The 26,877-nt window shown below is 46.0% G+C and overlaps 1 protein-coding gene across 2 annotated transcripts in view; it reads left to right on the top strand.

Moving 5' to 3' along the window:
• Window positions 1–26,877, top strand: part of LOC147113329 (ectonucleoside triphosphate diphosphohydrolase 4-like) — a 97,907-nt gene that overhangs the window by 12,577 nt on the left and 58,453 nt on the right. The window contains exons 2-3 of one of the 2 annotated variants that reach the window (XM_085994263.1): window positions 16,195–16,382; window positions 21,531–21,736. In XM_085994263.1, coding sequence (XP_085850389.1) covers window positions 21,535–21,736 — 202 coding nt within the window. In that variant the 5' untranslated portion in view covers window positions 16,195–16,382; window positions 21,531–21,534. The remainder of the gene's footprint in view (window positions 1–16,194; window positions 16,383–21,530; window positions 21,737–26,877) is intronic. The other variant, XM_085994262.1, reaches the window with a different exon arrangement.

Genomic DNA, 26,877 nt, shown 5'->3' with positions numbered 1-26,877 from the left:
GCACCCCATCCACCACGTTAAACATTCGCTCCCTCCGCCACTGGCGCACTGTGGCTGCAGTGTGCACCATCTACAAGTTGGACTGCAGCAACTCGCCAAGGCTGCTTCGGCAGCACCTCCCAAACCCCCGACCTCTACCACCTAGAAGGACAAGGGCAGCAGGCGCATGGGAACACCACCACCTCCAAGTTCCCCTGCAAGTCACACACCATCCTGACTTGGAAATATATCGCCGTTCCTTCATCGTCGTTGAGTCAAAATCCTGGAACTCCCTCCCTAACAGCACTGTGGGAGCACCTTCACCACACAGACTGCAGCGGAACAAGAAAGCAGCTCACCACCACCTTCTCACGGGCAATTAGGGATGGGCAATAAATGCTGGCCTTGCCAGCGACGCACATATCCCGTGAATGAATAAACAAAAGTCATCAGGTGAGACTGGGTTAGAGGGCACATAGATGTAATTCAGTCATGCATTCTGTCCTTATTTTTCTATAATAAAGTGTTGTGTCCACATTTGACATGGAAACTGCCTACGTAAAGTTGTCATGCTGTAATTCCACCCTCCTGCCAGTAGTACGATAGTCTTGACAAAGGGTTTCGACCTGAAACGTTAACTCTATTTCTCTCTCCACGGATGTTGCCTGGCCTGCTGAGTTTTTCCAACATCTTCTGTTGTTACTCCTGCCAGTAGTGATGGGGCAGCACCACCACTGGTGGGAAGGTGTAATTGCAGCATAGAAACATAGAAGATAGGAGCAGGAGTAGGCCATTCGGCCCCTCGAGCCTGTTCCGCCATTCAGTGAGATCATGGCTGATCATCCAAATTCAGTACCCTGTCCCTGCTTTCTCCCCATATCCCTTGATCCCTTTAGCCTTAAGAAATATATCCAACTCTTTCTTGAATATATTTAATGAACTGGCCTCTACTGCCTTCTGTGGTAGAGAATTCCACAGGTTCACCACTCTCTGGGTGAAGAAATTCCTCCTCATTTCAGTCCTAAATGGCTTACCCCTTATCCTTAGACTGTGACCCCTGGTTCTGGACTCCCTGGCCATCAGAAACATCCTTCCTGCATCTAGTCTGTCCAGGCCTGACAGAATTTTATAGGTTTCGATGAGATCCCCTCTCAATCTTCTAAACTCCAGTGAGTATAAGCCCAATCGACACAATCTCTCCTCATACGTCATTCCTGCCATCCCAGGTATCAGCCTGGTGAATCTTCGCTGTACTCCTTCCATGGCAAGAACGTCCTTCCTCAGGTAAGGCGACCAAAACTGCACACAATACTCAAGATGTGGTCTCACCAAGGCCCTGTACAACTGTAGCAAGACATCCTTCTTCCTGTACTCAAACCCTCTTGCTACGAAGGCCAACATACCATTTGCCTTCTTAACCGTCAAGCTGATGTGGCAGTTTCCATTATAAATGTGGACATAGAAATTTATAATCGAAAAAGTAGTCCGGAAGTGTGTACAGGCATAACATTTTTAATTTCACTCGTTCTCCCGTGACATTGCATACTGTAAGTCGGAGAATATAGTCTCTCTCTTCCCAGTCTCTGCTGTCCTTGTATTACCATTTCTCTCTTTGTCCCTGGTTCTGTGTCTCTTTTTTCCCACTTAATTGTTTATTTTGCTACTCTGCCTGTCTGTTCTTTCCATTTGGTTGGGAGATGGTATGGGCATGGTGTGGTGGGAAAAGGAGCCACCAACAGCTTCCGGCTGCATTTGGGGTAGGTTTTGTGGGTGGGGGAGGGGAATGTGGCCCCCCCCCCCCCCCCAGCAGTTCCTTCCCATCTCCTCCCCCAAATCACTTGTGCTTTCTCCCATTGATCGCCACACCCTCACTCCTATCACTGTCCAATCCCTTCCCCTTTGAATTGCCCGCTAAACCCATTCACCCCCCTCGTTCTCCCCTTGCTGTCGCACACATCAGCCTTAATGCTCCATCCACTTCCTCCACTCCAACTTGTTGCCCCAAATGGCAGATGGTAAGAGACCAGAGGCCTCCTCGCCCTCGAGCTCTTTCCTTCCACCCCCTTTCCTAGCTTCTTTTTCCCTCCGACGCTTTATTTGCTTTCAGAATTCAATTAAAAAAAAATTAGAATTGGGAAAGAAACTGCCTGTTTGACTTTCTTTCTTTGTTTTTCCCTGTGTGTGTGTTTCTTCCTGTGTGTGTGAATGTGTGAGTGTCTCTCTATAACCTCTGTGTCTCAGGTTGAACCCTTTAGAGTGATCTTTTCTGTCACCTAAAAGCAGGTGAGACATTAACTGCCTTCAGAATTCAACTTTCTTTTTGAAAATTGAAGTAACATATTATATGAAGAAAGACTACCTCATGCATTTTCTCTCTAACCTGTGTGCGTGCGCACTTTAAAAAAAAAACTAAATTTTACCTCAGCTAAGCTTTTGATATTTGTCATCTAACTGCTTGAAATCATTTTGAAAAACCTTTGAACAGAAGGTGCTATAGAATCGTGCCACTAGCAAGTTGGTTGGATTCGAATCTAGGTATTGCAGTTGAATAGGGAGGAAGGTATTTTTTTTAATTGCATGGTATAGTGGGAGTTAAATATCACAGCTATAACTCAGGATCTCTGCCCATAACCTGTCACAGAAGATTTGTAACTATCCTGCTCTATCTACAGCCGAGACACAGGCTCCTGCCAAGCTGTGCAGTCATTGTTAGCCATTCTGTTCCCATCATAATCTCGCACTCTGCAGGAACTCAATCAGGCTTATTTATTATTCACCACAAGGACCAGCCATCCGATCAAAGAAGATTCAGTCAGCGATCTCTATCAAAACTCACCGGTACTATTCCTTTTTCCTGTAAGACTTTCCATAATCGGCCGAGCCAAAAGCAATATTTCAACTTTTTGTGTCGAGATTTTTCAAATGTTTTACAAACTTAATTTCCTTTTGGCTTGATTAGCAGTAATTGCGGTATGTATTACTTCTTCATTTGTGAAACAAGATTGAGTGTGATGCCACTGCTGTATAAAAGGTCCTGGTCCAGCTATGACTCCATCTCCAGACCTGTTCATAACTCGGGTCATTACACCATTTGAATATTGTGTATACCGTTCTGGTACCATGGGCAGTATGATTATCATATTTTTTTAAATGCTCGCGCTAACGAATATTTTATTTAAAGTTTCCTTCATCCCCAATCCCATATGCCTTCTTTCCCAATTTTCTCCCCAAGGTGTTGATTCTTTCTGTGGCGCAGTTCTCGGAACGCTGGGCGACTTCCATTACCTCGCCTCAAGTGGCCATAAGCATGTGTGGAGTTTGGCAGTGAGGGTTGGGAGGCCTTTCGAATGGAGGTCGCATCACAGCCAAGCCTGATTTTGTCCTCGCTTGGCATCCACACACAGGCGCGTGAACACACAAACAATCACACACACATGCATGGGTCGCTGGATGGAGATTCAAAATTCTAACCCTTTGGTATTCAGGCCAATTGTAGTCCCTCTACCTCCATCCCGATTGTGATCAGCTAACACCACAGACCTGAAATCGAACCTGTGATTCCCCCTGGTCTGTACAGTTCAGCTTACAGAGAGCTCTAAAAGTGTAAATATTTAATGTTTTTCCGTTGCCTCACTGAGATATTTGTATATCGTTCACTTCATTTTCAAAAACCTACTTTCAGGTCATTAAACCCATTAACTCTCTCCGTGTCACAGGGCTGCTATTATCCTCTCCCCTCCCTTTTATTTTGTTTAGTTCTTATAAGGGGCTTTCAGTTATGATGAAGGCTCTGTACCTTTTAAATGTGAACCTCTCTCTCCTCTCTCGAAATGCTGACTGTCCTGCTGTGTATTTGCAGCATTTTCTGTTTGTAATGTCACATTTCTTGCAGCGTGAAGCCCAAGTGACACGTTATCATCATCTGTCAGATGGTCTTGTGCCCACAATCGAAGCCAATTTGCCTGAAGTTCAGTTGCATATATTTAGTTTCAGTGCAGTCCTAAACCACTTTGGAAAATGAGCAGAAAACTAGCCCACTTAAAAAGCAGTGTGCCTTATTTTAATTTTTTAAAAATGTAATTCATTGCACACTTACGCCATTGGTTTTCCACCAGTTCAGTTGCTTCACCCCGATTGTTGAGTAGCTGACGTGAGAGACGCCTGTACCACACAGCGCCTCAAACGACCTATGCTGTGAGATTCAAAGAGTGGTAGAAACCCGCTGTTATGGGCCTCTCGATCCAGCCTCCGTTCGAAATGGTGGTCCCGACAGGGCAGTGTGTTACTCTGCATGACGTGATTTAAAGAAAAATAATTAAATATATGTGCATGATGCAGTGGAACTCGCCGGCAATGTCCCATTGTTGGGTAAATCCGTTTTGTAAAAGCACGTGACAGGACAAGGTGTTTAAAACGGGAAAGTGTGATTTGGACAATAATTGAACTTAACCTGCCCAAATCAGAAATGGTAAGCTGCCATTCGCTCATTGAACAGCTTGCTCAGGTGTGACTGAATACGTACTTTCCACAGTATTTTCAGGTGAAGGACAGGCTAAGGTACTTGGGTTAGGGGCTTGCCCTGTATGCATACCAGAGTGCTTTTTTTTATTTAGAAAGAAAAAGCTTACATATGTGTGGATCCTTTTATATCCTCAGGAAGTCCCAAATTAACTGCAGAGCCAGCCGTGCAGACGTAGCAGCATATTTGAGCACAGCAAGGCCCCACCAATGGCAATCAGATAAAAGACCAGTCGGTCTATTTTGGTGGGTGGTTGTTGAGGGTTTAATGTTGGCCAGAACTCTGGGAGCATTCTGCTGCCTTGGATTTTTTACATCCACCCAAACAGGCATATGGGGCCTCAGTTTAACAAAGGAGGGAGAGAGAAAACAGGGAACTACAGGCCAGTTAGCCTGACATCAGTCGTCGGGAAAATGCTAGAGCCCATTATCAAGGAAGTGGTAACAGGGCACTTAGAAAAGATTTTTTTCAATGAGAGATGGAGAAGTCTTTTTTTCCCCCTTTTTTCCCCACTTTTTTTATTTTAAAGTTATTCTGATAATTGCTGCAGTAACAAAGTTTGCAGCCTGATTGTAAACGCCAGTGTATACAGTCACACTACACCAGGTTATAGTCCAACAGTTCATTTGAAATCACAAGCTTTCGGAGCGCTGCTCCTTCGTCAGGTGAAGTGGAGAGATGCATAAAGACACAGCTTATATAGTCAGAGAATAATGCCAGATGATTACAGGTAATCTTTCTAACTGCCATTTGTCACACCTCGGCAGAGAGATAATCACAGCAATCAAGGTGTGAATGGTGTCCAAACAGGTTAGTCAGGAAAACATTACATCAAAGAACAATGAGGTGGGGTCACAAGGGGTCAAATGTTGCAGATGCTGGGGTCTGTATGAAAAACAAAAAACAGACAAAAACATTTTTTTTTTGCTGGAAATCACAGCAGGTCCGGCCGCATCTGTGTAGAGAGAACAAGCCAACGACGACTCGAGTCTGGGTGACCCTACGTCAGGTGGGGTTACATGCAGCATGACGTGAACCCAAGATCCCGGTTGAGGCCGTCCTCATGAGTGCGGCTTGTTCTCTCTACACAGATGCGGCCGGACCTGCTGTGATTTCCAGCAAAAAAAAATGTTTTTTTTGTCTGTTTTTTGTTTTTCATACAGACCCCAGCATCTGCAACATTTGACCCCTTGTGACCCCACCTCATTGTTCTTTGATGTAATGTTTTCCTGACTAACCTGTTTGGACACCATTCACACCTTGATTGCTGTGATTATCTCTCTGCCGAGGTGTGATAAATGGCAGTTAGAAAGATTACCTGTAATCATCTGGCATTATTCTCTGACTATATAAGCTGTGTCTTTATGTATCTCTCCACTTCACCTGACGAAGGAGCAGCGCTCCGAAAGCTTGTGATTTCAAATAAACTGTTGGACTATAACCTGGTGTTGTGTGACTTCTTACATTTGTCCACCCCAGTCCAACACCGGCATCTCCACACCGTGTATACAGTGACATAGTTGAATGATGAGACTGTCGCATCACCTTGAGCCATAAACCTGACCCCATCCAAAACTCTGATACATATAGAAGATAGGAGCAGGAGTAGGCCATTCGCCCCCTCAAGCCTGCTCCGCCATTCAATGCGATCATGGCTGATCATCCAAATTCAGTACCCGGTCCCTGCTTTCTCCCCATACCCCTTGATCCCTTTAGCCTTAAGAAATATATCCAACTCCTTCATGAATATATTTAATGAATTGGCCTCTACTGCCTTCTGTGGTAGAGAATTCCACAGGTTCACCACTCTCTGGGTGAAGAAATTCCTCCTCATCTCTGTCCTAAATGGCCTACCCCTTATCCTTAGACTGTGTCCCCTGGTTCTGGACTCCCCGGCCATCGGGAACATCCTTCCTGCATCTAGTCTGTCCAGTCCTGTCAGAATTTTATAAGTTCCAGTGAGATCCCCTCTCATTCTTCTAAACTCCAGCGAGTACAAGCCCAATCGACCCAATCTCTCCTCATACGTCATTCCTGTAATCCCAGGTATCAGCCTGGTGAATCTTCGCTGAACTCCTTCCATGGTAAGAACATCCTTCCTCAGATAAGACGACCAAAACTGCACACAATACTCCAGATGTGGTCTCACCAAGGCCCTGTACAACTGCAGCAAGACATCCTTGTTCCTGTACTCAAACCCTCTCGCTACAAAGGCCAACATACCATTTGCCTTCTTAACCGCCTGCTGCACCTGCATGCTTATTTTCAGCGACTGGTGCACAAGGACGCCCAGGTCTCGTTGCACTTCCCCTTCTCCCAATCTATTGCCATTCAGATAATAATCTGCCTTCCTGTTTTTGCCTCCAAAGTGGATAACCTCACATTTATCCACGTTATATTGCATCTGCCATGCTTCTGCCCAATCACCCAACCTGTCCAAATTATCTGATGCCCATATCCTAACTTGCACCAAGCCCATCACCCTGTGCTCGCTGACCTACATTGGCTCCCGGTTCAGCAACGCCTCAGTTTTAAAATTCTCATCCTTGTTTTCAAATCCCCCCATGGCCTTGCCCCTCCCTATCTCTGTAATCTCCTCTAGCCCTACAACCCTCCGATATCGCAACGCTCCTTTAATTCTGGCAGAGACATTCCATAATGTACAACACCCCGGGGAAGAGCTTGATACACCAACAAACACCTGCTTTCAAAGGCCCACTGACTGCACAGACAAGTGGTTCAAGAAAACGTTTTTGCTGTTCATGGCAACAGGAGTGGTAGGCCATTCAGTCCATTGCGTCTCTTCTACCATTTTGTTAGCCAACTTCAATTGTGCACTCGTTCTCCATATCCCTTAATACCCTAACTCGCACCAAGTCCCGTTCACCCATCACCCCTGTGCTCCCGGACCGGCAACGCCTCGATTTTAACATTTTCGTCCTGGTTTTCAAATCCCTCCATGGCTTCTCCCCATCCTATCTCTGTAACCTCCTCCAGCCCTACAACCCTTTGAGATCTCTGCGCTCCTCCAATTCTGGCCTCTTGCGCATCCCCAATTTCAATCGCTCCACCAATGGCGGCCGTGCCTTCAGCTGCCTAGGCCCTAACCTCTGGAATTCCCTCCCTAAGCTCTGGAATTCCCTCCCTAAGTGTCTCCACTTTTCCACCTCTCTCTCCCCCTTTTAAGACTTTCCTTAAAACCTACCTCTTTGATCAAGATTTGGGTTATCTGTCCTAATATCTCCTTATGTGGCTCGGTGTCAAATTTTGTTTGATAATCACTCCTGTGAAGCGCCTTGGGACGTTTTACCACGTTAAAGGCGCTATATAAATGCAAGTTGTTGTTGAGAGCACTACAGGTAGACTATCCTTTATCCGCACTTCCGAAAACCTCTAAAAACCGAAAGTTTTTTCATGGAGCGTAAGTTGTGCGCACGACATGACCCGAGTGGCGCCAAACATGACAGGAGTGGTCCGGGAGCTCTGCCTTTCCCTGTGAGCAGGGCAGAGGATCACAGAGTTCCCTCCTGGGTAGGAGATTGCAGGCCGAGCCGGGCAGTGTGAAGGAGGTACTGGGAGAGTGAACCCAACAATACAGCAGCCCGTCCGATAGCTGCAACGGCCCATCCGATAGTCTTCTCCCCCCCCCCCCCCCCACACCGACCTGATTTGCAGGCCAGCTTAGTGTAGGAGTCAGCCGATATCCGGCTTTCCCACAACTGGCGGCGGTAGTCGAGCCCCAGACCCTCGCTAAGTCAAGGAATTCAGATACGGAGCAGGGGGAGCCGGAAACCTCGATCTAATGGCAGAAATCAGCAGCCGTTTTGTTAGGTTTTTTTTCTTCCCCTAGCATTTTTTTAAACAGTCAGGCTGTGGAAAGAGTCTCTGTAGCTTAGCAACAGCTTCAGAGACGCTTCCAAGGCAGGGCCCAAGTGTTTACAAGCTGTTGCTAAGCAACAGTGTTTGTTGTCAAAACCTTCTGAAATCCGAAAAATTCCAAAAACCGAAACACAGCTGGTCCCAAGGTTTTCGGATAAAGGATAGTCTACCTGTATATGAATAGTAGAGACCAAAATTTAGTGGCATTTTGGGGGTACAGGAAACTGGTTTATCCGGAGGTTAACTGTCCGGAATGCTCGAGCCACCGGCAAAAATCAGGAGCCGTTTCGTTAGTTTTTTTTTCTTTTCGTTGCTTTTTTTTCACCAGTCAGGCTCTGCAAGGTCTCGCTGAAGTTGTTGCTAAGCTACAGAGACGCTTGCAAGGTACGGCCGACTGTTTAGAAGCTGTTGCTAAGCAACAGGGCTTGTTGCCAGATAGGGAGCTCAAAATCTCCATATGTTTCAACATTAGCGCTGGTTTGTCCGGCAGTTTTGATGGGACGGCAACAGCTCGGTCCCGTCGGTGCCGGATAGCACAAAGTTTCCTGTAAAACAATAATGGTGGAATTCAGTTTGAGGCGGGCAGATTTAGCGTGGGGCCATTGTGACAGCATTGCAGCATAGACTGCTCTAGTAACTGAGTGCATTCTTTCTCTTCCTTTCCCCAAAAAATCATGACACAAAATCTTTATTCTACTTGTTATCTGGTTCAAATTCTATAAAGTATAGCTGTAATGAAAATATTAGACCCAACTAGTTCTAAATGCAATCTGTTTTCATTGCATGCATTTAAGGGGAAACTAGATAAACACATGAGGGAGAAAGGAATAGAAGGATATGCTGATGAGGTTAGATGAAGAGGGGTGGGAGGAGGCTCATGTGGAGCATAAACCAGTTGGGCCGAATGGCCTGTTTCGGTGCTGTACTTTCTATGTCATTCTATTTCTCATGAAAAGCAGTAAAAGGATGGAACGGTATGCTGTATTGTGACGGCAATGCACATTTTTTGGGGGCACCAATTGTGGGGGCAGGGAGAGGAGGTTGGAGTTCGAGGCCATCACAATCGCTTCTGCAATCAACAGGTCAGCTTTGCATTGCCTGGAAAATCTGACTGAGTTTAACCTTTGGGGGTAAAAACAGAAATAAAACCTCTCTGAAGGCTAACTTTCTTTAAAAAATAGAGCACACGAGGAAGGCCAGCCAGTCCATCTGCCTAATTAATTAGGATGTTTCTCAAATGTGGTGTGTTCCCACATGCTGTACACACAAGGAAGAATTTGGGAGGCGTTCTGTGGTGACATTTTTGTTTCAAATGAATCCAGAAGAAATTTTTATTGATTAGAAATCTCACATACAAATGTTTTCCTGAGGGCGAAGACTTGTGTTGCGTAAGACTCCATAGGACCAGAAACACACTGGTATCTCGCCCAACTGTTCTTCATGTGTGAACCTAGACAGCAAGTGTTGACAGGCTTGGTGAACCACCTGAGCCTGATCTTGTTCTTATCCAGAAGTTGAACACATATCTAGGTTGACTTTCCAGTGCAGTACTGAGGAGGTGCTGTATTGTCAGAGGTGCCGTCCACGGCATCAGACATTAAACCAAAGTCCTGTCTGCTTGTTCTGGTGTTTCATTTTGGATGTTAAAGATCCCATGGCACTATTTGAAGATCATCAGGAAATCCTCCTGGTTGTCCTGGCCAACATTTATCCCTCAACCAACACCACCAAAAACACACACACTGGGCATTCATGTCGTTGCTGTTTGTGGGATCTTGATGTGTGTAAAATGGCAGCCATGCAAGCACTACCCTTCAAGCTAATGCAACAGAAGTTCCAGAATGTTTGATCACTGTTTATACTCTACCTCCCCTCTTCTTCTGAAGCCATTGACTCTGTTGCTGCAGTACAGTTTCTCAGACAGTAGTCGCCCCCTGGACCTGACTGAAGTGCACAGCTCAAGAGACAAATGCTTTACTTCTGAGCTCCCAGGGAACCCCTGGTCTCTGCTTCTGTTCTGTGAGCAGCGGGCGATGATGGATAATACAGCGAGAGGATCAGTGTTATAACTTTACAGCTTCATTCAAGAACATAGGGTAGATTGTGTATTCTTTTTTCTATTCATTCTCGTGATATGGGCGTCGCTAGCAAGGCCAGTATTTATTGCCAATCTCTAGTTGCCCTTGAGAAGGTGGTGGTGGACCTTTTTCTTGAACCGCTGCCGTCCCTGTGGCAAAGGTGCCCCCAGAGTACTGTTAGGTAGAGAGTTCCAAGATTTTGACCCAGCGACGACGATGAAGGAATCTAGAGTCAATCCTGTACCTTTTGCGTTGTCACTTACGTCATTCTGTTTTGAGAGAAGATTTAAACAGCTGGGCCTTTGTTAGCTATTTACTTGTTGGTAACATTCTCTGAAGTAGACTTTGACGTAAGAAAACTACTAGGCACTTGGTCTGAGTATTAAACAAGGCTTTAATCAACTGTTTTACAACATGGAGATCTAGTTGTGTCCTTCACTAGTTCCTGTTAAAGAATGTCCTGAGCAAGCTGGGCCCATGCCCGAGTATTTATACTCTCCCTGGACAGCGCCACCAGCAGGCCGCCCAGTATTACTTCATAAGTCATTTCCACATGAATGACAAGATTCATGTCAGACTTTAATTGATTTTAATTTTTGTGCACATTTTAGGAAAGCTTTGCACTAATCCACTTTGTGTGAGGTGAATACACAATTTGCGTGGTGCTTGTGGGATAAACCATTCCTTCACCTAATTCCCCATGGGGGGTGGGGGGGGCGGGGGGAGGGAGAAATCAGTTGTGTTAAATATCTCTCTAAACTCAATCCTGCTTCTCATTAACCCAGCAGATCAACTTGTATTCCCAGGGATTGCCGCCTTCCAAGTGAATTCCTCTGATTTACTCATATCGATGCAGTGGACACACTATTTGATGGCGTGATACCAAGTTGAAAATTATAAGTTGGCTTTACAAACATTTCTCCCCATTCCCACCCTAAAATATAAGCAGAAGCCTGAAGGAAGTCCTCTCTGACCTCTTCAGAGAATAGCATAGTGTTCTTTTCGATTTTCCTGGTGGTTGAGAGGTAAGCACAGGGCAGCTTTGCAAGATTAAGGATTAACTATTATTAGTTCCTCCGCTCTTGCAAAAACGATGGCCTATTTTTGGACCTCTTAAATTTGTGTCCCAGAAAACGTTTCCTCGCGCAATCTAGAACCATCTGCGCACATTGTGCTTTGCAGTTCATTTTCTTTCCCAGTTGTGACAGTTTATGTAAAATCTCAATTTATAGCTCCATCTGACAGTGACCTTCTCGCAGTGCCTTGATGGGAATGGCTTCCTCCTATTGAAGGCAGCTCCATGCCCAGTGTATCAGTGTAGGAAAGTACCAATTTGGTCTCGAGTGCAGGACATGCTGCTCTTTACATTTCCAGTAATGATTAATGTGTAGCTGTTTCGATAACAATCTCCTGTTCTTTCCTTTATCCTTCATTTTTCTATTTTAAGCTCTTTCACCCTCCCTCCCCCAAATGCCACACATTATTTAGCATATCCTCCCCACCCCCCAGGAGTGTATCAATCCCACTTCAAAACCATTCTCTAGGAAGCATTCCAATGTGGACTGCGATGTTTCGTCTACTCAATTATTATTTGTCCCCATTTGGTGATTTTTCACCCCGAGTCCCTGGAGTGCTGAGGAAAACTGGAGCTTCCCTATCCCCATCCTGGTTGAGATCGACTCACTCATGCATGGACTGGGGAAACAAACCTGGGACCTTCATGGCCTCCTTAGATGTTAGCTGTGGCTTAGTGGGTAGCACCCTTGCCTCTGAGTCAGAAGGTTGTGGGTCCAAGTCTCACTCCAGAAGCTTGAGCAGAAAAATCTAGGCTGACACTCCAATGCAGTACTGAGGGAGTGCTGCACTGTCGGAGGTGCCGTCTTTCGGATGAGACGTTAAACCGAGTCTCCATCTGTCCTTTCAGGTGGAAGTATCATAGACTCATAGAATAGTTACAGCACGGAAGAAGGCCCTTCGGCCCGTTCAGCTTGTCCCAATCCCCTGCCCTTTTCCCGTAGCCCTGCAATTTTTTTTCCTTCAGATACTTATCCAACTCCCTTTTGAAAGATAAGATTGAGTCTGCCTCTACCACCCTTTCAGGCAGTGCATTCCAGATCTTAACTACTCGCTGTGTAAAAAAGTTTTTCCTTACGTCGCCTTTGGTTCTTTTGCCAATCACCTTAAATCTGTGTCCTCTGGTTCTTGACCCTTCTGACCAATGGGGACAGTTTTTCTCTATCTACTCTGTCCAGATACCTCATGATTTTGAACACCTCTATCAAATCTCCTCTCAATCTTCTTTGCTCCAAGGAGAACAACCCCAGCTTCTCCAGCCTATCAACATAACTGAAGTCCCTCATTCCTGGAATCATTCTCGTAAATCTTTTCTGCACCTTCTCTAAGGCCTTCACATCCTTCCTAAAGTGTGGTGCTCAGAATTGGACACAGTACTTCAGTTGGGGTCGAACCAGTGTTTTATAAAGGTTCATTATAATTTCCACACTTTTGTACTCTATGCCTCTATTTATGAAGCCCAGGATCCCATAAGCTTTTTTAACTGTTTTCTCAATAACTGCTTTCTCAACCTGCCCTGCCACCTTCAATGATTTGTGCACACATACCCCCAGGTCTCTTTGTTCGTGCATCCCCTTTAGGATTGTACACAAACAGAGAGACCTAGGGGTATGTGTGCACAAATAAAAGACGTAAACGATCCCATGGCACTGTTTCGACGAAGAGCAGGGGAGTTATCCCCAGTGTCCTGGGGCCAATATTTATCCCTCAATCAACATCACTAAAACAGATGATCTGGTCATTATCACATTGCTGTTTGTGGGAGCTTGCTGTGCGCAAATTGGCTGCTGCGTTTCCTACATTACAACAGTGACTACTGACGTAAGAAAACTACTAGGCACTTGGTCTGAGTGTTAAACAAAGCTTTAATCAACTGTTTTACAACATGGAGTTCTAGTTGTGTCCTTCACAAGTTCCTGTTAAGAATGTCCTGCACAAGCTGGGCCCGTGCCCGAGTATTTATACTCTCCCTGGACAGTGCCACCCGCAGGCCGCTCAGTATTATTACATAAGCCTTTCTTTCATGAATGATTGATTCATGTCAACTACATTTCAAAAGTACTTCATTGGCTGTAAAGCGCTTTGGGACGTCCAGTGTTCGTGAAAGACGCTATATAAATGCAAGTCTTTTCTTTTTCCACCGTTATTCCACACTAAGCAGCAAACTTACCAACTGGGGGCCCTCCATCTTGGGAGTCCTTTAAAGGTGTCATTCACGGTTACATTTTCCAACTGAAAGTGCAACAGGTTTTTGATCAAGGTATTTCTGCCCTAATGACCAGTTCTGTGGGATTCAAAAATGATGGAAAATAGGAGCAAAATGAGTCACAAAAGTATTCCATTGTCTGTGCAAAGCATTGCTTTCTGGTGGTTTACCTCACTTTCCAAACCAGTGGAGCGGGTCACTGGCTGTTTGAAATGTGACTTGCAACACACAGCGCCTTTGTCCGCGCATGTTGGTGATGTTTTCTTTCGCTTCTGGGCCTGTGGCTAAAAGTGTCCGAGGCCTGAAATGGAAGGGGCGCCGTGGCCAAGTTGGGGGAAGGTTTCTGCTAATTTCTAGGGGCCGTCTGCTCAAGACGGTGCCAAGTTCGCTGTCGGACTGAGTTTCTAGCTCCAGCACAAGCTGCATCAGGTCTCTGGCAGTGGGAACTTCTGCTAAAATGTGTTCGTCCAATGTTTTTGAAATTGAAATTGTGACCTAAGCAAATGCTTCTACACAGGGGATGATACGGTGACTTTATTGTTTTGCGTTCAGCTCTGCGGTAGTGCAGCAATCTTAAAATCGGCCCTTACTGACTCTTCAGCTGCCTCTGTTGTACATCTCCAGTGCTGGCATGAACTATTATCATTATTGAGCCACTAGTTGCAAGCACGACAATTAACTTTCAAATCTTTTTATTTGTTTGAATTTTTTAATAAAACACCATGTCTCGCCATCATCTCGACGCTTAACATACATTTCTTGGAAGTGTGACCGGCTGAGTGTCCAATTCGTCTCCCTCCCTCACACTTGTAAATTGGTAACTGCATGCTTCTGTATGGGATCTTCCGTTAAGTGCTTTTCATTGGTGCTTGGTTGCTCATGTACACTGATGCTTCTGTGAGGTCTTGGGAGTTCTACTGGTTGCGTTGTCACTGGAAATAGAACCAGTCATGGTCAAATGTTCAAAGTATCCCATGTTAGCCAGGTTGCAATCAGGGTAAGAATTCCAACTAACCGCATTGGATAGATGTAATTACCTAACTTTTAAGACCAGCCGCTCCATGATTTTTGTTTTAAATTGACCAGCATTGGTGAAGGTTCGTAATGGAGAACAGCCACCAAGGTTGAAAAGAGTGAGAGAGAGAGAAAATGAAACGGAAGTTAGATGGCCCCAAGCTTGGGTTGAAAAAGCCTGCAGGTTTTAGGAGCAACAACAACAACTTGTATTTATATAGCACCTTTAACATAGTAAAACGTCCCAAGGTGCTGCACAGGAGTATTATAAGACAAAAAATTTGACACCGATCCACATAAGGATAAATTAAGGCAAGGACCGAAAGCTTGGTCAAAGAGGTAGGTTTTAAGGTGCGTCTTAAAGGAGGAAAGAGAGGTAGCGAGGTGGACAGGTTTAGGCAGGGAATTCCAGAGCTTAGGACCTAGGCAACAGGACGCACGGCCACCAAAGGTTGAGCGATTATAATCAGGGATCCTCGAGGGCAGAATTAGAGGAACGCAGATATCTCGGGGGGTTGTGGGGCTGGAGGAGATTACAGAGATAGGAAGGGGCGAGGCCATGGAGGGATTTGAAAACAAGGATGAGAATTTTGAAATCGAGGCGCTGCTTAATCAGGAGCTAATGTAGGTCAGCGAGCACAGGGGGTGATGGATGAACGGGACTTGGTGCGAGTTAGGACATGGGCAGCCGAGTTTTGGATGACCTCAAGTTTACGTAGGGTGGAATGTGGGAGGCCAGCCAGGAGTGCGCTGGAATAGTCAAGTCTAGAGGTAACAAAGGTATGGATGAGGGTTTCAGCAGCAGATGAGCTGAGGCAAGGGCGGGGCCCGAGTCAGGAGTTGAGGTCTTAGGGAGGTTTGACTTAAGAATAAGAGAGAACTCAAGAAGAGTCTTGATTGTAACACAGAGTAAGAGAGTGCAGTGCGGTGTATTTTGAACTTCGAGAAAGGAAAACATGTTAAAACACAATAATTGCAGTCTTGGGTGGGGGCGGGGGGGAGGTGGGGAACAAACTATATTTACAATTTAATATTTTGATGGAATTACGAACACACAAAGTGCCTTACCAGTCTCTATTTTTGAAGAGTTTTTTTTTGCTATGCTGCCAGAATTGTCTTATTTCATCCCGTCTTAGTCCGTCAACAATTTGAATCCGGAAGCCAAATGGCCAATTGAATTGATTATTGTTGGTTGGTTGCTAATGCAGACCATACTTAACAATACTTTGCTCCTTAAGTATTCTGTGATGGGCTAAGCACTTTGTACTGAAGCTGTCCTTCAGTTCTCATGTGCGATAATTTGGCCAAATTGAAGGAAAATGTGCAGATAAGGTCAATCTCCGTGCACTTAATGTGATTTACTTCAACACTGCACAACATCTCGCGACCAAGGAGTATAGAATTTCTCCTGCATCAACAGGAAAGTGAAATTTTTTTGCTTACAGAAACAAATTACATTGGGCATAAACAGTGTTACCAGCGAACACACACTCGATTTCTAATGATCTTCAGGGAGTAATCGGAAGCAATTGCCACTCATTCCGCAGTCTATCGGGCAGCAGATGCTAATTGAAGTGGCGTTGAACCAACAACTTGGAAGGGCAAGATTATCTTTGGTTGAAATTTAATACAGGTAATGCAGCAATTTAGTTCTTGGGCAGGGGGCTGGGACGACTAGTCACCTTTTGACACCACTTACTAATGTGAAAGCTGGCAATCTTTGGAGATTTAAACCTATTACGCCATAAGCAATATTCAATCTCAATTTTCTTCTAGTTAATACAAGCCCTTCAGATGCTGTTATCGTGATGGGAGCTTCAATAGGGGCTCCTATTACTTACTGCTTTATCAAAATCTATGCCAAAATGCTCCTCAGAGGAGCTGTACTTGCAATGTCCCATTTTGCAAGCGCTTCAAATCCTTAGCACAGTGTTCTCTAACCTGTCGATTTGCGATCTCTGCAGGCATCTGTTCTGCTGTAACCCCACCCCAAATGTTCCAATTTCACCTCCCCTCTCCTCAAGGTGGCACCTACAAGTGCCTGCCAGTCCTCTGGCACCTCACCCAACTGGGCACTCTTCATATGCAAGCCTATGTAGTGCATGACACTTAACTCTCACATCTCCAAATTGCTGGTCGCACATCAGTGCTGGCGGAAGCCCGAGCAGCAGCTTTTCCGGCTGCTCTATTGGCTAAAGAATGGAACGAGACCTAACGGACAAGGAGCAAGTAACCCAAAAGGGGAGGACAGAGGGAAACCTTAGAAAAGGTCCTAACAATGCAGAAAGGGGATGCAGGACTCTGAATCCAGTGTCCTAATGTAAACATCAGCAAGGAAACGCAAATTCGGGATTCTGATTTGACCATCTTCACTTGTGGAATACTGCAGTTTGGCATTAGCTGGCTGCTGGCACTGTCAGCTACCAGTCACAGCATGGCTACCAATAGCCAAGCTTTATTGAGTATAACGACAGAAAATGCTGAAAAACTCAGCAGGCCAGGCAACATCCGTGGAGAGAGAAATAGAGTCAACGTTTCGGGTCAAAATCCTTCGTCAGGACTGAAAAAGCACAGGAAATGAAACAGATTTTTCCAGTTCTGATGAAGGGTCCCAGACCTGAAACGTTAACTCTGTTTCTCTCTCCACGGATGCTGCCTGGCCTGCTGAGTATTTCCAGCATTTTCTGTTGTTATTTCAGATTAAAAGGCCAGTTTGGGGGCAGGGAGAGAACAAGAGAGAAGTGAAGAGACATTAAGAGGTATTCAAAACCAGACGAGATGGTGATCGGACTAGTGGAGACAAAAGACGGCTCTAGATTAGGTGTGAAATGCGCTGGCAGAATGAGAGACCTTTATTGAGTATGTTTGGTCAGCTTGTCGTACTGAATCATAGAGTCACGGAAGGAGGCCGTTTGGCCCATCGTGCCTGTGCCGGCTCTTTGAAAGAGCTCTCCAATTAGTCCCACTCCACCCTGCTCTTTTCCCCCATTGCCCCTGCAAATTTTTCCTTTTCAAGTATGTAATCCAATTCCCTTTTCAGAAGTGGATTTCACACCATAAATGGAGGTAATTCCAGGCCTGACAGCATTGGCAGTGTTTCCCAGCGCCACCCTTTATCTTGTGATCGCCTTCAGCATCTCTTTCATTTGTTAATTATGTTAATTCTGAAGCCTGTTAACCAGATCGTTCCCATGAACTGCCAGCCCTCACTTTCAAGGCTGCTGGAAATTGGCAGCTGATCAAGCATCCCTTTCATACTTAGTCTGATGGGGAGCATTTAGAGTCTTGATGGTTCTATTTATATCACTTTTAATCAAGTTACTAGAACGTACAGATTAAACCCATGTTGTTTTTTCCATTTTGAACTTTAGATACCAAGAAGCCGGGGGAGGGGTTGGGGTGGGGGCGATGGTGGAGTGGAAGGTGGGGGGGGGGCGCGGAGAAGGTTACCAGCCTGACTCCTACTGGTCTCTCAACCTGAAACTAAATCTCCGAGCTTCATTGGATGGCAAATCCTGACTGGGACTGTCAATCCATACAACTGACTTTGACTGTTCCAATAGGATTAGTAATCACTCAGTTGCATTTTAACCAGTTTATGCAAAAGTTAAACCCTGACACTGGTGAAACTTCTCGCAAATAGTTGCGAGTGGAGATAATCGAGGTCGCAAGGTTTCTACAATCCCTCTGTTCATAGCATCATAGAAATTTACGGCACAGGAGGAGGCCATTCAGCCCATCGTGTCTGTGCCGGCCGAAAAAGAGCTCTCCAGCCTAATCCCACTTTCCAGCTCTTGGTCCGTAGCCCTGTAGGTTACGGCAATTCAGGTGCATATCCAAGTACAGGAAACTCTCGTTTAAACGGCACCTAAATATCTGGAATTCTCTATTAACCGGCAAAATTCTCACTCCGAAAACAACGCCTCAATAACCGGCAATGTTGCCGAGTCCGAGTCTCCCGCGGTGGCCGAGTTAGTCAGTGGGGGTAGTTCTCCAAACTGCCACTACTCGGCTTCTTGGCGCTGTCGGAAGTCGGAACACCTCAATAACAGGAGTCTGACTCTCCCGTGCTCTCTACAGTCGTTTACTGTGTAAGTTTTGTTTTACTGTTAAGTAATTAAAGAGTTATGGATTACCCTCAACTGGCAGTACTGTACTTAATCAAGCATCTTCCACAATCCATTTAACACAACATTCTGTAGGTGAGTACCCAATTACTGTATACTGCACATTTCTTGATTAAAAAATTTTTTTTGTTTGTTAAAAATAGCCTCGGTAGATAACCCTCTCCGTCATCCGGAATTTTTAATCAACCGGCACCATCCCGGTCCCGTCGGTGCCGGATACCAAAGAGTTTCCTGTACTTTTTAAATGTGATGAGGGTTTCTGCCTCTACCACCCTTTCAGGCAGTGAGTTCCAGACCCCCACCACCCTCTGGGTGAAATAAGTTCTCCTCAACTCCCCTCTAATCCTTCTACTAATTACTTGAAATCTATGCCCCCTAGTTATTGACCTCTCTGCTAAGGGAAATAGTTCCTTCCTATCCATTCTATCTAGGCCCCTCATAATTTTATACACCTCAATTAAGTCTCCCCTCAGCCTCTTCTGTTCCAAAGAAAACAACCCCAGCCGATCCAATCTTTCCTCATAGCTGAGGAATTTGGGATTTGTGCTGTTGTCTTGTAGTTGTGCACTGAGATAGTCTGGTAGGAGGTGTGGAACTTTCTCCCAAGACTTGCAACATCTTCCCTCGACCTTTGAAAACCTCATGAAAACCTGCCTCTTCAGCCACCTCATCACCCTTACTTCCTTTGCACTCCTGCATGGGTCTGACTGACCGCCCCCACCTCCCTTTCCGCTCCCTTCCCCCATACTATGTTGGAGGTGCTATGTCAATACAGGAAGTTGTGTTTTTTGGAGTCACCTCTATCAGGCGAGCACAGACATTGCCCTGGAGTGCTGATTGGCAGGAGCTTGCAGGACCTGCAGGTCAGCAAGTAGTGAGAACACTACCAGCAGAATCTGTTGATGCTTTGTCCAATAAACCTCCTTTGCTGTGTGATGTTGAAACCAACTTGCAGAATTTCCTCCACAATGGGATGGTGCAGGGAAGAAACTCTGATGGCAGCATGAAACCTAGGCAAAAATAATTGTAACATTCTTTAAAAAAAATAAAGTTTGGTCAAATCATATTTGCAATGTCATAAATGAAGGTACTTGTATATCCTTCTCTTTCCCTGTTTGTATTCTTGTACAGGTCTCCTTGGGCCTTGCGTCTTCTGCCTGAGAAGAGAGGCAGACCGCCTGCTTTCAGCTCTCTCTCACTGTTGCTGTTCAGTCAGTTTGTGGGAGCCAGTTAAGAATGCTGGGTTTGTCTCTAGTTTTTTTTCCAAATGTCCACTTCTTGCCAAGGGGGATGCTGCTAACCTGTAACCTGTAACCACTGGGTAGAAATACGTCAGGCTGACTGTTTTATAAATAAAGAAAGAAAGACTAGCATTTATATAGCGCCTTTCACAACCACCGGACATCCCAAATCGCTTTCCAGCCAATGAAGTACTTTTTGAAGTGTAGTCACTGTTGTAACGTGGGAAATGCGGCAGCCAATTTGCGCACAGCAAGCTCCCACAAACAGCAATGTGATAATGACCAGGTAATCTGTTTTTAGTGATGTTGATTGAGGGATAAATATTGGCCCCAGGACATCGGGGACAACTCCCCTGCTCTTCTTCGAAATAGTGACCGTGGGATCTTTTACCTCCACCTGAGAGGGCAGACGGGGCCTCGGTTTAACGTCTCAACCGAAAGACAGTGCAGCGCTCCCTCAGCACTGCACTGGAGTGTCAGCCTAGATATTTGTGCTCAAGTCTCTGGAGTGGGACTTGAACCCACAACTGATAGCAAAATACTGCGGATGCTGGAAATCCGAAATAACAACAGAAAACGCTGGAAAAACTCAGCAGGCCAGGGCAACATGCGTGGAGAGAGAAACAGAGTCAATGTTTCGGGTCGAAACCCTTCGTCAGAACTGAGGAAAAAAAGGCAGGAAATGAAACAGATTAAAAGACAGTTTGGGGGCTGGGAAACGGGGGAGGGGATGAAAGAAGAGACATTAAGAGATATTCAAGGTGAGACGAGATAGTAATAGGACAGGTAAAGACACAGACAATGGCTCGAGATGAAGTGTGAAATGCGCTGGCAGAGTGAGAGACCGCTGCCATGTGGGAGAGAGAGGAAAGGAAAAGTCACAAACCAAAAGACCCTATTATATTTTTTATCCACACTTTTGGTTTGTGCCTTTTCCTTTCCTCTCTCTCCCACACGGCAGCTGTCTCTCACTCTGCCAGCGCATTTCACACTTCATCTAGAGCCATTGTTTGTTTCTTTACCTGTCCTATTACCATCTGGTCTCACCTTGAATATCTCTTAATGTCTCTTCTTTCATCCCCTCCCCCATTTTCCAGCCCCCAAACTGCCTTTTAATCTGTTTCATTTCCTGCCCCTTTTTTTCTCAGTTCTGTAGAAGGGTTTTGACCCGAAACGTTGACCCTGTTTCTCTCTCCACGGATGTTGCCTGGCCTGCTGCGTTATTCCAGCATTTTCTGTTGTTATTTTGAACCCACAACCTTCTGACTCAGAGGCAAGAGTGCTACCCACTGAGCAAATAACGCTGGAACCATGTGAAATCACCCAGATAACATACTGCTGTCACTGGGATATCTTGCACATTTGAGCTAATGGTTTTGCTTTTTAAAAAAAAAATCTCGCTTTCTTTTGTAGGTATATGGCCAGAATCGAAGACATGGAAGCGACGGATATCAATGATGCGGAGCTAAACTATGGAGTGGTGATAGACTGTGGAAGTAGTGGATCCAGGGTGTTTGTGTACTTTTGGCCACGGCACAATGGGAACCCTCACGATCTGCTCGACATCAGGCAGATGAAGGACAAAAACAGGAAGCCAGTGGTTAAAAAAATCAAACCAGGTAATCATAGGGCACGGGTGCTGCACAGAGCAGGAAGGGGCTGTGCAAGACTCAATGATCAAGCTTAACGTGTATGCCACGACAGTAGTTAGATATATAGACTAATGGCTTCCTGCGTTCACCTGCAGGAACGGTAGCATAGAAACATAGAAGATAGGAGCAGGAGAAGGCCATTCGGCCCCTCGAGCCTGTTCCGCCATTTAATGAGATCATGGCTGATCATCCAAATTCAGTACCCTGTCCCTGCCTTCTCCTCCTATCCCTTGATCCCTTTAGCCTTAAGAAATATATCTAACTCCTTCTTGAATATATTTAATGAATTGGCCTCAACTGCCTTCTGTGGCAGAGAATTCCACAGGTTCACCACTCTCTGGGTGAAGAAATTCCTCCTCATCTCTGTCCTAAATGGCTTACCCGTTATCCTTAGACTATGATCCCTGGTTCTGGACTCCCCGGCCATCGGGAACATCCTTCCTGCATCTAGTCTGTCTAGTCCTGTTAGAATTTTATAAGTTTCGATGAGATCCCCTCTCATTCTTCTAAACTCTAGCATAGCATAGAGGTTATGTTACTGGACTAGTAATCCAGAGGCCTGGACTAATGATCCAGAGACATGAGTTCAGATTTTAATTCAGTTAATTAATTCAAATCTGGAATAAAAAACTAGTATCAGTAATGGTGACCGTGTCATTAAAAACCCATCTAGTTCACTAATGCCCTTCAGGGAAGGAAATCTGCCGTCCTTACCCAGTCTCTATATGTGACTCCAGACCCACAGCAATGCGGTTGACTCTTAACTGCCCTCTGAAATGACCTAGCAAGACACTCCATTGTATCAAACTGCTAGGAAAAAAAGAAAATCACCTCATGGACTGCAGCGGGTTCAAGCCCCACTCCAGAGACTTCAGCACATAATCTATGTAGACACTCTGAGGGAGCACTGTATTATCGGAGATGCTGTCCTTCAGACAGGCGGTTAAGTCGAGACCCCTTTTGCTATTTCTGGTAGCTCAGGTAAAGATCCCATAGCACTAATTGAAGAAAATCAGGGAGTACTTCCCAATGTCCTGGGCAATAATCGTCCCTCAACAACAGCGCACCAGAAAACTCAAGCTACAGTATGAGCTGGACAAAATGTGTAAGTGGGCAGAGCAATAACAGATGAAATCGAACACCGACACTGACGCGATACTGCACTTAGAAGAGAAGAATAGGCCACCATGACACAGCCATGAATGGCATTCAAATAGCTAAGGATTATACTAGAAGAGTCTTCTTTGACTTGATGCTCAACGTGTCCAACCACTGCAGAGCAGCAAGTGTATAATCACAGAAATTTACGGCACAGAAGGAGGCCATTCGGCCCATTTTATCTATGCCGGCCAAAAAAAAGTTATCCAGCCTAATCCCACTTTCCAGCTCTTGGTCCGTAGCCCTGTAGGCTGCAGCACTTCAAGTGCGTATCCAAGTACTCTTTAAATGCTATGGCCTAGAAATTCACTTTGAGCCCGCCAGCTGGCGTGCGCCCAAAAGTTAGCGCTGAGCACGGAGCCAGTTGCGCCCGTCAGATATTCAGTTTTTGCGCCCCAAGTCGGAACCGGGCGCTATTCCAGGGTGTGCCCGCCCCCGCTTGGGGCGCTGAAACTGAATTTCAGCGCTCTAGGCGCCGCTGCGCCACCCGCTGCGGAGCGGCAGGCTGCGGTACTGCAGGCCTCCTCCTTCTCTTAAGGGGGAGGTGCCTGCAACGGGGAGTTCGCCGCTGGATAGTGCCGGCAAATGAGCCCGGCACCACGGAGAAGTGCCGGGTTCGCGGAAAGCAGCCGGCAATGCCGCGGGGGGGGTGGGTGGAGGAGGCCGGGGAAGGAGGTGCGGGCAGGCGGCTGCCGAAAAAGCGGCCGGCCGCACCTCCACCTTAAAGCGCCCCACTAAGGCTACAGTACGGCCCCGTTTTCTGATCGCTGTTTGCGGCCGCTGCGGAAGAGGCGGCCGCAACTAAATATGGCGGTCGGGCCGGTAGCGGGGCACTGCGCACACCGATGACGTCATCGGTGGCGGCGCAGCGCTACTGGCTAACGCCGCCATTACCGCAGCGCTGAATATCGGCGAAAGCTCAGCAAGTGGCGCAAAAGCCCTCTTTGGGCGAAAACTGGGCGCAAAGCCTACTGAATTTCTAGCCCTATGAGTTCCAGACCCTCACCACCCAACTCCCCTCTAATCTATCTGCAAAGACAGTAGAATGTTGAACTGTACAACCAACACAATAGAATACAAGTCGGAGGAAGCCACGGCCAAACTGTATCCTGCTCTGCTCAGACCACACCTTGAGTACCATGTCCAGGTCTGGTCACCGAGACACAAGGGATGCACTCAAACATTGGAGGCAGTGCAAACTGTTATTCGAGGTTTACGTCGTGAAGAAAGACCCGGGAAAGCTGGGGTTTGCACCTTTTTGAGAGTAGGCGTCTACGAGGTGATCTTGTCTAACATTGTAAGCTGCACTGAAATCTGGGAAGGTACTTTGTTAAATTGCAAGAGGTGGGACGTAAGAATATAAGAATTAGGAGCAGGAGTCGGCCATACGGCCCCTCGAGCCTGCTCCGCCATTCAATAAGATCGTGGCTGATCTTTGACCTCAACTCCACTTTCTCGCCCGATCTCCATATCCCTCGATTCCCCACATATATCTGCCTCAGCCTTGAATATACTCAACGATTCAGCATTCACAGCCCTTTGGGACAAGGGGACACATGCTCAAGCAAGTAAAAGGCATATTTAGGACTGATGTTCACAAGTTCTTTAAACAAAGAGTGATCTCATTGCTGTTTGTGGGATCTTGCTGTGTTCACAATGGCTGTCACATTGGCCTACATGAAAGTCACAGTTCTTCATCATTTCTGAAGGGCTTTGGGGTGTTTGAGCGATGCGATCAAGTGCGATATAAATGCAGGCCTTTTCACAATTTTCCCATGATCATTGCTTCTCTTGGTTTTCCAGATCCCGGATGCCCTGCCTGCATCCTCGCTCTTTTGAAACCAGCATTCATTACATTTTAACATCATTAAAAAGAGACAGATTATCTGGTCATTATCATACTGCTGTGTGTGGGAGCTTGCTGTGTGCAGATTGGCTGCCACGTTTCCTACATTACAACAGCGGCTACACTTCAAAAAGTACTTCATTGGCTGTAAAGCACTTTGGGAAGTCCTGAGGTCGTGAAAGGCGCTGTAGAAATACAAGTCTCTCTTTCTTCCTTTATTGCTTCCTACACTTAATTCTTCCATTGAATGCCAAAAGTATGGGACTACAGGAAACTCTCTGTTAACCGGCAAAATTCAGGAGTAGGTTCAGGTAAGTTTTACTTCATATTAGTGGCAGTTCCTGGCTCTGTGGCTGTGTAACTGGGGTTTGTGTACTTGTTGCTAAGCAACAGGGACGCTTGGTCTGTGGCCGGAGTTCCTGCACATGTTGCTAAGCAACAGGGAAGCCTGGATTTGTTGCTGTGTACGGAGCTCTCGTACCTTTTAAACTATACCTCTCTGTAATCCGGACTTTTTGATAAACCGGCACCACGCCGGTCCCGTTGGTGCCGGATAATAAAGAGTTTCCTGTACAACCTTCCTTACCACTCTGTCTGCCTACAATCTACAGGCTATTAAAATCGAAACTTGGCGCCATCCAATCGCTACTCATTCATTTAGTTAGTCTTCTCTCACTCTTGGTGGTGTCCTGCAGTATGGGCCTTGCCCATTCAGCTTGGCTTGTTTAAAAAAAAAACAATTCCTCCAAGGTCACTGATCAGCAGGATCTCCGAGTGACTCTAATAGCCAGCACTGAGTTTGTAAATGTTTGAGATGTTAACGCAGCATTTTATTTTTTTGACTGGCTATAAATCTCCCGGCCTGTGTCCTTGCACTGCTCGGCTCTGAACCGGCAAGGATAAAACCTTCACCTCCTGTGCTCTGCGGAGGAGGAAGAGTCTTGAATTTATCTAACTGCTTATCATTGTCAGAAATGGCGTAAAAGTGTTTCATACGCAGTGAGTTACAGGAAACTCTTTTTTATCCGGCACCAACGGGACCGGCGTGGTGCCGGTTTATCAAAAGGTCCGGATTACAGAGAGGTATAGTAAAAGGTACGCGAGCTCCGTACACAGCAACAAATCCAGGCTTCCCTGTTGCTTAGCAACAAGTGCAGGAACTCCGACCACAAGATCCAAGCGTCCCTGTTGCTTAGCAACAGGTGCAGGAACCCGACCACAGATCCAGGAACAGGCCACTAATATGAAGTAAAACTTACCTGAACCTACTCCTGAATTTTGCCGGTTAACAGAGGTTTCCGGTTATTTAGGTGCCGGATAAAAAAGAGTTTCCTGTACTTTGAAGTGCAGTGATTGTTACGTGGGTAAATGCACAGCAAGGTCACACAAGCAGCACTGAGATGGATAATCAGGTGTTTTCGGTGGTGTCGGTTAAGGAGTGATTGTTGGCTAGAACATAGGGAAGAGGAGTAGGCCATTCAGCCCCTCGACTCTGTGCCACCATTCGATTAGATCAATGCTGACCTTTACCTCGACTCTATTTACCCACCTTTGATAGATTTTCCTCGTTGTGTAAGTGTATTAATCACAGTTTTTGGAAAGCTCCCATTGTCTCAGCACCCACAGCCTTTTGGGGAGAGAATTTCAGATTTCTACCTACCCCCTTGTGTGGAAAAAGTGCTTGGGAGTGCATGTCCGATGTCTTCGAATTGTGCCATTATGTCTTAACATCCTGGAATAGGTAAGTTGGTCCTCGGTTTAACGTTTCAACCAAAGGACTTCATCTCGAACAATGCCTCTCTGCTGCAGTACCGGACCTAAATTATGAGCTCAAACTCCCCCTATCGATCCCACAATCTTCTGACTCGGAGGCAAGAGTGCTACCAACTGAGCCAAGCTGACACCTTCAACAGGTGATGCCTATAATAGGATGTGGGCGTCACTGGCAAAACCAGCATTTATTGCCCATCCCTAATTGCCCTCGAGGAGGTGGTCGTGAGCTGCCTTATATTTCTATAGGCCAGACCGAGCAAGGCTGGCAGGTTTCCATCCCTAAAGGACATTAGTGAATCAGATGGGTTTTTACAACAATCTGGTAGTGTCA

The sequence above is a fragment of the Somniosus microcephalus genome, chromosome 8 (assembly GCF_052327205.1).
Source record: "Somniosus microcephalus isolate GS21.2 chromosome 8, FLI_Smic_1.0, whole genome shotgun sequence".
Classification (NCBI taxonomy): Eukaryota; Metazoa; Chordata; class Chondrichthyes; order Squaliformes; family Somniosidae; genus Somniosus; species Somniosus microcephalus.
The sequence above is the reverse complement of the archived record's forward strand: the minus strand, read 5'-3'. Positions and strand labels throughout refer to the sequence as shown.